The sequence below is a fragment of the Trichechus manatus genome, unplaced genomic scaffold (genome assembly GCF_000243295.1).
Source record: "Trichechus manatus latirostris isolate Lorelei unplaced genomic scaffold, TriManLat1.0 scaffold00045, whole genome shotgun sequence".
Taxonomy (NCBI): domain Eukaryota; kingdom Metazoa; phylum Chordata; class Mammalia; order Sirenia; family Trichechidae; genus Trichechus; species Trichechus manatus.
In genome coordinates, this window is record NW_004443981.1 from 5,531,780 (window position 1) to 5,545,422 (window position 13,643).

At 50.3% G+C, this 13,643-nt stretch overlaps 1 protein-coding gene across 1 annotated transcript in view; it reads right to left on the reverse strand.

Annotated features, from left to right (window-relative positions):
- Nucleotides 1-13,643, reverse strand: part of ITPK1 (inositol-tetrakisphosphate 1-kinase) — a 185,330-nt gene that overhangs the window by 72,775 nt on the left and 98,912 nt on the right. The window contains exon 3 of the mRNA XM_004376682.2: nucleotides 1,475-1,600. Within this exon, the coding sequence (XP_004376739.1) occupies nucleotides 1,475-1,600 (126 nt within the window). The remainder of the gene's footprint in view (nucleotides 1-1,474; nucleotides 1,601-13,643) is intronic.

Here is a 13,643-nt window from a genome sequence, read left to right on the forward strand (position 1 = left end):
TGGCCGCGGGTGTGTGTGCCCCAGGCTGGGACAGACTCCAGGGACCCACCCAGAAGTACATCAAGGCTGAAATCCTGCAGCCCCACGTCTCACGCCTCACCTGGCACGCCTGCTCTCTCTCTCGCTGAGATGCTTTAAGGCCAAGAACATGCACACAGGGGACCCATTTCTCCTCCACTGCTCAGCACTTTCCTGCCCTGGGCTGCAGGCTGCGTGCCTGTGCTTGGCTGCTCTGGAGCGCAGTAGGAACTCAATAAATATTACATCTACCACGTCCTGGGCACTTGCTGGGGGCACACACACTGGGTTAAGATGTTATATGATTGTGTCACTTTCTCCTCGCAACAACTGTATGAGCTTTGCCTATTATCAGCACCAGTTTCCGGATGAGCACACTGAGGCTCCATGGGGTCAGGAATGAGCCTCAACATCCCTTTCCCATGGCCTCCAGCCCTGTGAAAACGGCCTAGCAAGTGGCAGAGACTTCAGGCCACAGGTGAGGCAGAGGTGCTGGAGGGCATGATATGGGGATAGCCCCCCAGGGTCAAGGAAAGCCACAAGCAAGCTGCAACTGCCTCCAGAGCCACATTCACACGGAAGTGGGAATGTTGGGGCGGGGGGGGGGGCTGTGTGACAGCCACAGGGACGCAAGGGAGGCAGAAATTATCAGCCCTGAGCACAGTCAGCAAGATGGCTACTGTGTGCCAGAAGTGATCCCGTGCCCCCTTTGTCCTGATACAGGAAAACAGGACATCAAACCTCCAATAACTGCACCCTGGAAAGTGTTGGCTCAAGCATCCCCTCCGCCAGGGAGGCCCTTGGGATGCTCCACGGTGTCAGCCATATTTTCACTGATAATATACAGCTTTGTTTTTCATGACCCTGGGGTTGCTTTCCAGAGGACTGAATCCCGTTCTTGCTCACGGTGGAGAAGACACGGCGAGGCATCGGCAGTGAGAGCAGCAGCCACTCCAGGAAAAAGGCCCAGGGGGTCAGGACCTGGGGGCTGGTGGCAGATGGAGCTGGAAGGAGGGGACAGTCGAGGGGACGCGGCTGGCATCAGCTCCCTGAGACACCTGAAGCCATGCTCAGAGATGGCACACAGGGTCCAGTGATGGCCTGCACCGAGGCGACACCGCAGGGCTAGAGCAAGCACCACGACTCCAGCTCAAAGGCCCTCGGGCCCCTTTCTCCCCTGGGCCAACTCAGCCGCTGGTCATGATGGTGTGTTTCTGTGCTGAGGATCTGGAAGCCACAGCTGCACTCAGTTAATAATGTCGGCCAGGTGGGGTGGGGGCACCAACCACGCCCTAGTTCAACCCCCATTTCACACCCAAGGAGACAAGGCCGAGGGAAGCATCTGCCCACCAGCTCCTGTCTCGTCAGGGGCAGACCCACCCCTAAGCCTTCCCTCTCCCTTGCACAAACCCACACAGCTATCACGGGGGTGGTGGTGCATAAAGCCCTAGCTCACCTGGAACCGATGCACCAGCTCCAGGGACTGGCTGTCATTCTGGTCGGCTTCGAGGATGACATCGGTCAGCTTGTGAATGATGACGTCCAGGGGGCCCTGCTCCTCGATCGGACGGCTGAGGTTCAGCTGCGAGGGGGGACACGGAGAAAAAGGACAGTTTCAGCACCAGAGCCCACTACCTCCATCCTATCCCTGCATCCTCCCACACACCCATCCCACAGCCCCCGAGACACGCATGGGAACGCAGACCCAAAAAGCTTCCAGATTCTCTAAGACCCCATCACGTGTCTCCTAACTCTTCGAGGGCAGCCCCAGGTTTCTAATTCTGTTCCCCAAAACCCATGCTCCCCAGGACGCAGAAGACACACAAATGAAATCAAGGAGACAAAGTGTCTACAGGTAATGTGAGTGTCACCTGTGAAAGCACTTTATAGAGAAAGCATTCCTTGAACACGGCCCATCTGCCCAACAACCTAGATCTTTCAGGAAAGGCAGCTAGGGCTCAGAGATGTAAAACATCACACTAAAATCACACAGCCTGACTGAACTGAGACCTGCCCGATTCCAAAGTCAGTACTCATTCCACAAAACCACATAAAGTCTGGGACAAGCTGTGAGCTTCCCGGACCCCAGAGCCAGTGAAGGGAGAAACCAGCAGCCTGAACGCCACACTGAAATCTGGGCTTATCCCGACCGTGAAGCAGACAGGCTGCCTGTAATCTGTAAACTCTGCTCAACCTGCTCCACCGGGGGATGTGTTTGTTTTTTCAAGAGCATGGGGTTAGGAAGATCAGACCCCAGGGAAGCCAGCAGCCACCGGCTGACAAACAGCATCACCTGACCCCAAAACAGGAGCACCTGCCAGCAGCCAGAGCAGCCGAACACTGACCTTCCCAACCCACCAGATGTCTGCCCCAGCACGTGGCCACCACCACCTGCAGAGCGAGTCCCTCGAGGCAGTGACACCAACCTAGTACCTGGCTGACCCCACCACCCCATGGCCTCAGCAGAGGCTAGAGCAGGCTACGAGCCCCACCCCCACCCCCAAGTGGGGCTCCCGCCAGGATTCGTGGCTGACTTTTTCAAAGTTGTTAGTAAAGAAATCACAATGACAGCTCCAAGTATCCACTCTAAGCAGGCACCGTGCTAAAAGCGCATCCACATTTGTTTCATTTTCCAACCACGCTGTGAGAAACCCGTTTACAACTGAGGAAAGAGAACGGAGAGTCTAAAAGCCTGCCTAAGATCTCCCAGTGTGACAGCAGTGAACTACGGTGCAGACCCAGATCTGAAGCAGTGCTTGTCATTCGGTCTCATACCCCCTTCTGGCCCCCTCCATTCTTCGGGAGCCTGCTTTGTGCCCTGAGGTCGTCTCCTAGAGCCTTGTCCACCTAGGCCCTCATCCCCTGGCTTCTGGCTGAGTCTGGCTGATTGGAGGCATGGGCAGAAGATGGGGGAGAGAGGCTGGGGTATTTCTTCCCACCATCCTCACAGCCCCGCCCACTGCCACATTCCTGGCAGCAGCCACAGCCCCTGTCGGGCGGGGCAGGCCCTCAACCCAGCACTCCTCTGTCCTGTGGTCCCCTCAGGCCTGGGGGGTGACAGCTTGCCATCTTGCTAGTGCTGGATGTACCTGTACATCTTGTCAGTTCTTTTGGCCCTGGTCACACTTGTAATTGTCCCTTATTAAACTCTCTTCCACTTACACCTTTGGGATGTGCCCAGCTCTTTCCTGCCGGGCTGCTGGTACCCTTAACTCCTGTTTTTCATCACCTGCCAGGAAAGATGTTAAGGGATTTCCTCTATTTAATAAAAATCCCCTAGATCTCACAATAAGAACATACTGAAGAAACCCAGAGTGGAGAATGGGAAAGTGCTGAAACATCATGGGGTTGGCAACCAATGTCATAAAAACAATTTCTGTATTAACTGTTTAATGAGAAACTAATTTGCTCTGTAAACTTTCACCTAAAGCACAATTTAAAAAAAAATCTAATTAAAAAAAAGAACACACTAAAGAATACTCCTCATGCCCCGTGGTGACGGGCCTGTGCACAAAACAATGAAAAACGGACCAGTTGAAAGCTGATGGTGTTTACTGGGTTAGGAACGTGAAGGGGGCTCATGGATGAGGAGGGGGAAAGGGCACGGCCCCAGTGCTTTTTGAGAGCCAGGCGCTTGCTCATCCTCGCAGCCAGCCAAGGAGCTAGTGACTTCCCCACCCTCACGGACCAGGACACCAAGACCCTAGGAAGAACAGGGCAAGGCCACACTGTCAGAGCAGCCCAGCTGGGCCTAGACCAAAGCCGCCCAATGCCTAGGTTCCCCCTCTGCCAAGCCGCCATCCCCCTGGGCCTCAGTTTCCCCTTGCATAAAAACAGGACACTGCAGGGGTCTTTCTGTTCCACTGTGGATTCCACATTATGATCCCACCCAACCCCCATTCCAAAAAACAGAATCTGAAAGAAGGTAGGGAAGCTGCTGGAAAGTAGTAACTTGGGCAAGGAACAGCTGACTCTCAAAAGGTGCCCTGGACACAACCCATTTTTCTTTTAACTTGTGGCTCCACAGGTACCATAAAGGAGAGGCCAATATCAGATCAAGACTGCCACAGAGGAGAGAGAATGAGGTCACACGGTGGTGCCAGGCAACACGCCCCAGGGCTGTCAGAACTGCCCCCACCTCCATGCACACCTCCAAAGAGAAGCTTCCAGCTCTCCTAAGCAGCATGGGGAGAGGGACAGACACCAGCCAGAGTGGGATCCCACAGACTCGGGGGGTGGGGTGGGCAGAGGAGGCCCGCGGTTCTGTCCTCACCTGGCATCAGCCTGTGGACCTGACAACCGAGGCTGTTTGGAAAATAAGCTCTCTGTGTTCCCAGTCACTCTGCTGAAGGTAAACAGTTGAGCTCTGGAAGCCGGCCACCTTCCTTTGTGTATTTTCCAAGCATTTTTATTCCAGTAAAACCCTTTCACGAGAATAGTAACTTGGGACACACATCGGCCTGGTCTGGTCTCCGGCACGGCCAGCTCTCCCAATGTCCCTGTGGCCTAAGTGGAGCTGTCGGTGGCTCAAAGGGCTCTTTCAGCACCCACTTCTCCTCAAGTAAATGGCCAGACACTGCCGTGATTGCCCTTAAACTGCCCCGTGCCTCAGTTTCCCCATTTGTAACACAAGGATGTTATTAACTGTCAGAATTGACTCGACAGTGACTGGACTGGACTGGATGCCTTACAGGGCTGTGACATGAACTAGAAGATTCCGTTTACAGACGTGCATAGTGGGTGTTTAACAGGACAATGTGCCACTTAATTTCACAGGTATTTCCTGAGCGCCTGTGTGCCAGGCATAGCTTGGGGGGGGGGAGCACAGAAGTGAGTGGACAGAGCCTACCCTGTCCTCTCAGAACTTCCTGTCTGTCTTTTGATCTTCTGGGCTCACTCTGGAAGCAAACTTGGGTGACTGAACCCCACATGCATCTCCAAGTCCTATTAGGTGAGATGGCGCTTCTTTGCCTAACCCTGCAAAGTCTCCCCACTCCCCACGTCCCTTCGTCCAGAGTGACCTCTTACTCACTTTCCAAGTCCCAGCTCACAAGCTCACTCCTTCCTTGGGCTTCTCAGCTCACGCCACGCAAGCAGGATGCACCAATGGCCCCTCGCCTCACCTAGATCCCCAGAACCCTCTGCACACCCTCTAGGATTGTGGTGTAACTTTTAATTATAAAGCTATTTCTGAATTCTCTGTCTCTTCAACAGGACTGTGAGATCCCCAAAGACAAAGACAGAGGCTTGCCATCCCCAGGGCCTAGAACTCGGGGTAAGCCCTTGGTAAATATCTGCTAAATACAACTAGGAGGCTTAAAGTAAATGAGAACAACGCAGATCAACGGGTAGGAGAGTTTGAGGAAGTGGGTGACTCCTCCCTGACAGGAAATGGCATTCTGGGGGAGGGGATGTCCAGGCCAAGTAGTAAAGGAGGGAGAGGGAAGACTTAGACCTTGCTCTGGATTGAACTGTGTCCCCCCAAAAGATAGTAAGGTGAAATCCTAATCCCCGTACCTGTGAGTGTGACCTTGTTTGGAGATAGGGTCTTTGAAGATATCAGTTATCATGAGGTCATGCTGGAGTAGGGTGGGTCCTAATCCTATAAGATTGATGTCCTTAATACAATCAAACACTTTAAGGGACAGAGTAGCAGGGGCGGGGGTCTGGGGACCATGCTTTCAGGGGACATCTAGGTCAACTGGCATAACAAAGTTTATTAATAAAATGTTCTGCATCGCAGTTTGGTGAGTGGCATCTGGGGTCTTAAAAGTTAGCGAGCAGCCATCTAAGATGCATCAATTGGTCCCAATCCACCTGGAGTAAAGGAGAATGAAGAACACCAAAGTCACAAGGAAAGTATTAGCCCAAGAGACAGAAAGGGCCACATAAACCAGAGACTAAATCAGTCTGAGACCAGAAGAACTAGATGGTGCCAGGCTACCACCAATGACCGCCCTGACAGGGAACACAACAGGAAGTCCCTGATGGAGCAGGAGAAAAGTGGGGTGCAGAACTCAAATTCTAGTAAAAAGACCAGACTTAATGTTCTGTCTGAGACTGGAGGAACCCCAGACAGCATGGCCCCCAGACTTTCTGTCAACCCAGAACTAAAACTATTCCCGAGGCCAACTCTTTAGACAAAGATTAGACTGGAATATAGGACATAAAACGATACTCATAAAGAGTGTGCTTCTTAGCTCAAGTAGATACATGAGACTAAATGGGCAGCTCCTGTCTGGAGGTGAGATGGGAAGGCAGAGAGGGTCAGGAGCTGGTTGAATGGACACGGGAAATCCGGGGTGGAAAGGAGGAGTGTGCTGTCACAGTATAGGGAGAGCAATTAGGGTCACATAACAATGTATGTATAAATTTCCATATGAGAGGCTAACGTGAATCGTAAACTTTCACTTAAAGTACAACAATTAAAAAAAAAAGGTTGATGTCCTTATAAAAGAGGAGAAGAGGCACAGAGAGACAGAGGATGCTGCAGCTACAAGCCAAGAAACCCTAGGGCTACGAGAAGCTGGGAGAGACAAGAAAGGATCTTCCCTGGAGGCCTCAGAGGGAGCATGGCCTGGCTGAGACGCTGATTTGGATTCCCAGCCTCTAGAACTGTGAGGCAGCAATGCATTTCTGTTCTTATAAGCCACCCAGTTTGTGGTATTTTGTTATAGCGACTCTAAGACACTAATAGGGACCTCCAGAGATGGGTGGGAAAGGAAGATGTGATCCAGGTAGAGGAGACAGCCACACAGATATAGAAGCCATCTGCATTAAACACCCTCCTTGTATTGGTGAATTTCAAATACCTCGGGAGCGCCGGGCAACAATCTCTGACCGGCACCTTGGCAGGGGTGGCCCATGACCCCACCATCCAACAAACTGCTTCCTTCGTCTTCTGGAGCAAGGAACAGGCCGAACTACATTTTCCAGCCTCCTTTGCAGCTGGGTGGTCATGTGACTGAGTTCTGGCCAATCAATGTTTGCATTGCATGTTCATGGGCCTGACCTATAAAAACCTCCCCGTAGATCTCTCTCAGGCTTCACCTGCATGCTGGAAGCAGAGGATCCTGTGGAAGACCTCGAGGCCCTAGGGGCCAAAGCACCTCTGTGTGAGATATAAACAACTAATCAATTTTTATTGTGTTAAGCCACTAAGATTTTGGCCTATCTAATACAGCCTGAAAGCGGAACATGTTTGGAAAGTGGGGAGAGGAGGAAGAAAAAGAGGTCATGAGACAAGGGTGGGCCAAGATGAGATCAAAAGGAGAGGCTTCCAGCTCCCCCAGGACTCACCAGGTTACCCCTCCAGTTATCGCTTCTCCCCCAGACTTCCACAAGTGCTGCCCTGCCATGATCAATGTTGCTAGCGGCCACTGAGTCGGCCATGACTCCTGGTGACCCCATGTGCAACAGAACGAACGCTGCCCGGTCCTGCACCATACCCATGATCCACTGCAGACTGGACTACTGTGATTCAGGGGGTTTTCAAGGCTGATTTTCATAAGTAGATCACCAAGCCTTTCTTCCGAGCCCATCTTAGACCGGAAGCTCCACTGAAACCTACTTAGCATCACAGCAACACACAAGCGCCCACTGACAGATAGGTGGCTATTCATGAGACGCACTGGTCAGGAATCAAACCCTGGTTTCCTGCATGGAAGGCAAGAATTCTATCTCTGATTTACCAGTGTCCTCACAGGACCAATAACTCATTAGATTCAAAAGAAACATAAAACCATCCCTGGGGCTCTCCAGGGAGGCTGGGGACTTGGGAGAACTGGCTTCCCACACCCCTGCTGGGGCTGCTCCATGCTCCGGAGCTGCTGCAAATGCACAGTGTTAGATGCTTGTGGAGGAAGCCCAGGGCCACTCAAAACATCTACAACTTTCTGACCAGCCTGAAAAGGCTGCGAGTGACTTCTCAGCTCAAAAAGCTGCACATGAGGCCAGTGTGGGGGTCAGACAGGCATAAGGACAGGTCTGTGTGGTCATCTCAGAACTTTGGTTTCCTCATCTTTAAAGCAAGAAGCCTTGTTATCCTAGCACTAGTGGACAGCTCTTGCACACTTCCTCAATGCCAGGCTCTGTTCTGAGCACTGTACACGTGGGAACTCATCCAATTCTTACAACACCCTGTGAGATGGGCGTCTAGGAGTGAGGCACAGAGAGGTTAAACAACTTTCCTGAGGTCTCTCAGCCTCACACACACTCCTAACAGTGCCCAGCCAATGAGAAGAGTGCACTCAATAACTGGCACTATTTTTTTTTTTTTTTATTCTTACTATTTTACACTATTACTGACCAAACGAAATTTCCCTGACATCTGGCAATAAGAGCTCACTGATTGGGCAAGAATAGGACAGAATTTGAATTTTGCAAAGCCTAGGACACTTGTGGAGCCCTGGTGGCATAGTGGTTAAGAGCTATGGCTGCTAACCAAAAGGTCGGCAGTTCGAATCCACCAGCCACTCCTTGGAAACTATGGGGAAGTTCTGCTCTGTTCTATAGTGTCACTATGAGTCGGAATCGACTCAGCAGCAATGGGTTTGGTTTGGTTTGGGGTAGGACACTTGTACTGACTCATATAGGACTCTTCAAAGTGTCTGTTGCCGTGTTAAAATTCACTGCCATTGTCAAGGATGATAACTAATGTTTACAGGGTTCCTACTTCAGGTCACATACTATGCTAACCAGCACTTGCCACAAGAGGTACAGATGAGGACACTAAGCCACAGAGAGGTTAAGTAACTTGCCCAAGGTCACAGTTACAGCTGCACTGGATGTCGGGTCTCTCTACTGCCAGAGCCAGACAACTAACCTCTAAACCAAGAGCCCTCCCGGGTGTCTGGGGTGCTCCTTGCCTTCTCCCTAAATCCATCCCTGTGAACTAGTATGTTTGCAGCTGTGCCTTCCAATGTAAGTCACTAGGTCAAAAGTTTGGTCTCGACCAAGGGTGAGACAAAATGGCCCTGGATGAAAGATATGTAAGCTGATTTATTCCTTGGCAATCTCCGAGGACCTGAGCACCTGGGAAAGAGCTACCATACCCAGTGTGGAGATGCCTTGCCAAGCTGAAGCTGCTCTCCCCTGAGAGAAAAGGCAGGTCTGGCGGCCTCGTGGTTAGACTGGCCGTTGCTGATTCTGCACAGGGACATGTTTTTCGGCGGGTTTGGCTCTGGAAGGAAACTCAGGGAGAAAAGACAGAAGACTTTTCCCTGGCAAGACCAACTCACTCCCAAAAACCATCAGTGTCCCTCAAGCTGGAAGTCACTTGTCAAGATCAGCAGGCTGGCCAAGGACAGGGTCGTCAGCCCAGCAGCCTGTGCCCACGACTGGGGAGAGGAGCTGTCGTCAACGCTCCCTGACCCAGTTCCCCAATTTCTCAGTAACTGGTTTTCAGTTACTGGGGTAATGGGAAGAAACTGCAATCTGGCTAAGGCAGACAAGTAGATAAACTTTTCCCCCTAAAAAAGGGAGGGGCCAGGATTAAAGGGCTTGATGAAGGTTCCCTGTGGCTCCCAAGTTCTATGACTCTGGGCAGACTTTATTTCAGAGAGGCAGAAAAGTTACGCCCACTCAGCACACACAGTTCCTTAAGAACTGTGACGTCGAGTTTTCAGGAGCTGAGAAAACCCTGGCCTGGGTCCAAGCCGTAGAGCCAGTTCAAGAGTAGATTAAAAGGATAAACACGCCCATGCCCCTTTGACCCAGGAAACCCACTCCTGGGATGCTGGCTAAACGAAATAATCAACAGGCAAAAACTGCTCTTGGCCACAACTACACAAAAAGACATGGAAATATCTAAACTGTCCATAATCAGGGGCTGGCTAAGTAAACCACTGGCACAGCCGCACAAGGGGGCATTAAACAGCCACTGAGAGGGCAATGGGGAGGGCAATGGGTGGGAACAAGGATGTCTGCTGGGATTACCACCGTGTGGAACACTTGCTGTGGACAAAGCTCAAAAGGAAAAACAAAAAATGAAAACGAAGGATTATGGGTATAGTAGTCATTATGGCAGGGGCCTGGTGGCGCAGTAGTTAAGTGCTCGGCTGCCAACTGAAAGGTCGGCGGTTCAAACCCACCAGCCGTTCCGCAGGAGAAAGATGCAGCAGTCTGTTTGTATAAAGATTTACAGCCTCGGAAACCCAGTTCTACTCTGCCTCATAGGGTTGTTATGAATCGGAATCGACTCCACAGCAGTGGGTTTGGTAGACGTTATGGCTTCCGTTCAATTTAGCTACTCTGCACTTAAGGGCAAGTTTCATAGTCTTTTCAGTCACCGCACAGGCATGCGAAAGCTGAACAGTGAAAAAGGAAGACAGAGAAGGGCTGATGCATTTGAACTGTAGTGTCAGCAAAGAATACTCAATACACCATGGACTGCCAGAAGAATGAAGAAATCAGTCTTAGAAGAAATACAACCAGAATGCTTCTTAAAAGTGAGGATGGCAAGACTTCATCTTGCTTACGTTGGACACATCATCAGGAAAGCCCAATCGTTGGAAAAGGACATCATGTTTGCTAAAGCAGGGGGTCAGCGAAAACAAGGGAAACCATCCATGAGATGGATTATTACAATAGCTGCAACAGTGGGCTCAAACATACTAGTGATTGTGAAAATGATGCAGAAACAGGCAACATTTCGTTCTATTATACATAAGATTACCATGAATCCGAGCCAATTTGACGGCTACTAACAAGTCATTATAGTATTAAACCAAAAAAACCAAACCCGTTACTGTTGAGTTGATTCCAACCCATAGCAACCCTACAGGACAGAGCAGAACCGCCTTATAGGGTTTCCAAGGCTGTAAATCTTTAGGAAAGCAGACTGCCGCATCTTTCCCTCACAGAGCAATTGCTGGGTTTGAACTGCTGACCTTTTGGTTAGCAGTCGAGAGCTTAACCACTGTGCCACCAGGGCTCCTCATTATGGTATAGTAACCCATTATGGTACACATGGCAAGACTGCACTTCTTGCTTTCCTTGTAACTGAGTGAGATCATGTGACTTGTTCTGGCCAATGGGCTGTGACAGAAGGTCAACTACGTCACTTTCTGGCCAGAGCATTTAACTGCATGTGTGCTAGCCTCCAAGAGCTCTCTTCTCCCTCTGACACAGGACAACAACGTTCAAGATGGTGGCTGCTTAGTCAGTTTGGCTCCCAGAGTGACTATGATCAGCAGAGCCCCCAGCTGATCAACTACACATGTAGTGTAAGTGAAAAATAACTCACTGTTTTAAGTGACGGAGAGTTTGGGGTTGCTCGTTAACGCAGCACAACACAGACTATTTTCACTGATACAATAAATAGGTGGCTCCCCTGCCCCCGAAGTTTCTCTTTTTTATTTTTTGAAACAAAGGAAGTGTGGAAGGGAAGGGGCGTGGAAAGAAAAGTAAGTTAAATCAAATGGGCTCCAACAGGTGAGTAAGGTTGAGACTAGGGTTTTTTTTTTTAAAGTTGTAATTTAGTATTTGGATGAAACAGATGGACAGGGATTAACCCTGTAAGGGTTACCTGTCCTATGCCTTAGGATGAGAAGGCGGAAACCTTGCCCAGAGACCCTCCAGGAATGTGTCCGTTCTCCAGCATCCCAGAAAGGCCTGTCCACCAATCCCCTACACCTGTCAAGTGAGTCCCCTGATCCCATGTGGCTTGGCCCAGTGGGCTGCTTCATCCTGGGTATTGTTCACAGTGGGAAAGAAAGAAAAGTAAGAGAGAAGGAGAGAAAGCATAAAAAGGGCTGGCAGATCTGGACCCACATGGAGGGGTGTCAAAGGCCATGTAACAAAGTCCAACTACAGAGCACGAGTGTGTGCATGCACACATGGAAGAAGGGGGTGAGGAGGGCGCCACTTACTTATCTCCTGTCTCTGGGCCCCAACATGGAAGCTTGCAGGGTCCCCCTGTCCCCAGCATTCCCTTCCTGCGCCACCCCAAGCACAGAGCCTCTGCCTCCCCAGGGAGAGGCCCATACCTGAAGGCCGGGGCTGTCTCCAGCTTTGCAATGCTGGGGCACACATGTCCCTCACCTCCCTCGGCCAGTTTCCTCCCCTGCAAAGTGAGGGTGAAGAGATACCTTCCAACAGCCCTCAGGAGAAAGCCACAAGGGGATACGTATCAACTCCCTTTGTGAGCAGCGAACATGCCGCACAGACGAGAGCAATTACACTGGCCTTCCTTCCATATGGCTGTATTTTCTCTTGCTTGGATTTACACCTCTTTTGCCTTGTTTGGTCTGCCACCAGCGAGATGCTAATAATCACCTCCACCAGGACCAGCAGGGCCCCGTGACACACCGTGCTGTGCTGAGTGTTATTTCATCTAATCCCCTCACTATCCTTAGAAGACAGGGGCAGTTGTTAGCATTTCACAGATGAGTCAAGGAAGGTTCTGGAAGGTAAGATAACCTATCTGAGGTTGTATAACCAGTACGGAGGGAGGCAGGAGTCACACCCAGGTCCCCGTGGCTCCAGGACAGAGTTTCTCAAGCACCCTGCTATCTTTCAGAAGAAGAGTAGCCAGGTGTGCAGCCTGCCCGACATCTTCCCGGAGGAGATGTGACGTGGGACTGAGGGGGTGCTGTGAGGAGAGAGATGTGCTCTCAGAGGGCCATTCCTGTCCTCCAGAGCCAGAGGCAGGGATGTCTGCTGGGGGCATCATAGGCAGATGGTCCCCAATGCAGTCTTGCCCATAGCTCCCAGAGAAAGGGGGCAATTCAGAAATCCCAGTTGGCAAGCCTAAAGCTTTCACCTAAAACGTCCTCTCCTGGGAACTACCTGTGTCAAGAAGAACAGGTGTTGTGGAAGCATCACCAGTATGTCAAGGGCTGGGATTCTGGGTCTTTCCATCCTGCTGGCTGCTGACACAGCATCTCTGGTCATTGAAAGCTCTCTGAGCCAAGACGCCTGGCACCCAGCACCACCGCCCAGCATAACAAGAGTATACGCAGCAGCTTTGGGAGACAAGGCCTCCCACAGCACACACCAGTAATGCCTACTTAGCATCTCCCAATTTGCTGTTTGCCTTTTCACTGCATTTATGGTGGGTGTGCCATACAGGAAAGGTTTACTTTTCATGTAATTCTAATTTACCAGCTTTTTCATTTGGGGATTCTTCACTCACAAGATGATTTAAAAACTATCCCATGGTTTCTTTGAGTACTTTTTTTTCCAGAACTTTTTCATTTTTTAATTGTTGTAAAAATATATATATAACACATTTGCCAAAGCAACATTGTTTCACGTGTACAATTCAGTGACACCAATGACATCAATCATGTTGTGCAACCATCACCAATGTCCATTGCCAAATTGCCATCCCCATAAACAGAAACTCAATGTTTTCATTTTTTATAATTGAATCTTTGATCCATCTAGAATTTACCTGGGTGGAAGTTACAAAGTATGAAATGTTTTTTTTTTTTTTCACATGCATGCCCAATTGTCCCAATACCATTTGTTAATAACCCATCTTTTGCCCATTATTTTCAAATGCCACTATTTTTATATACTAGCTCCCATATTTATTTGGGTCTCTTTTTTTGTCTCTCATTCCTGGTGACGTAGTGGTTAAGTGCTACGGCTGCTAACCAAAAGGTCAGCAGTTCGAATTC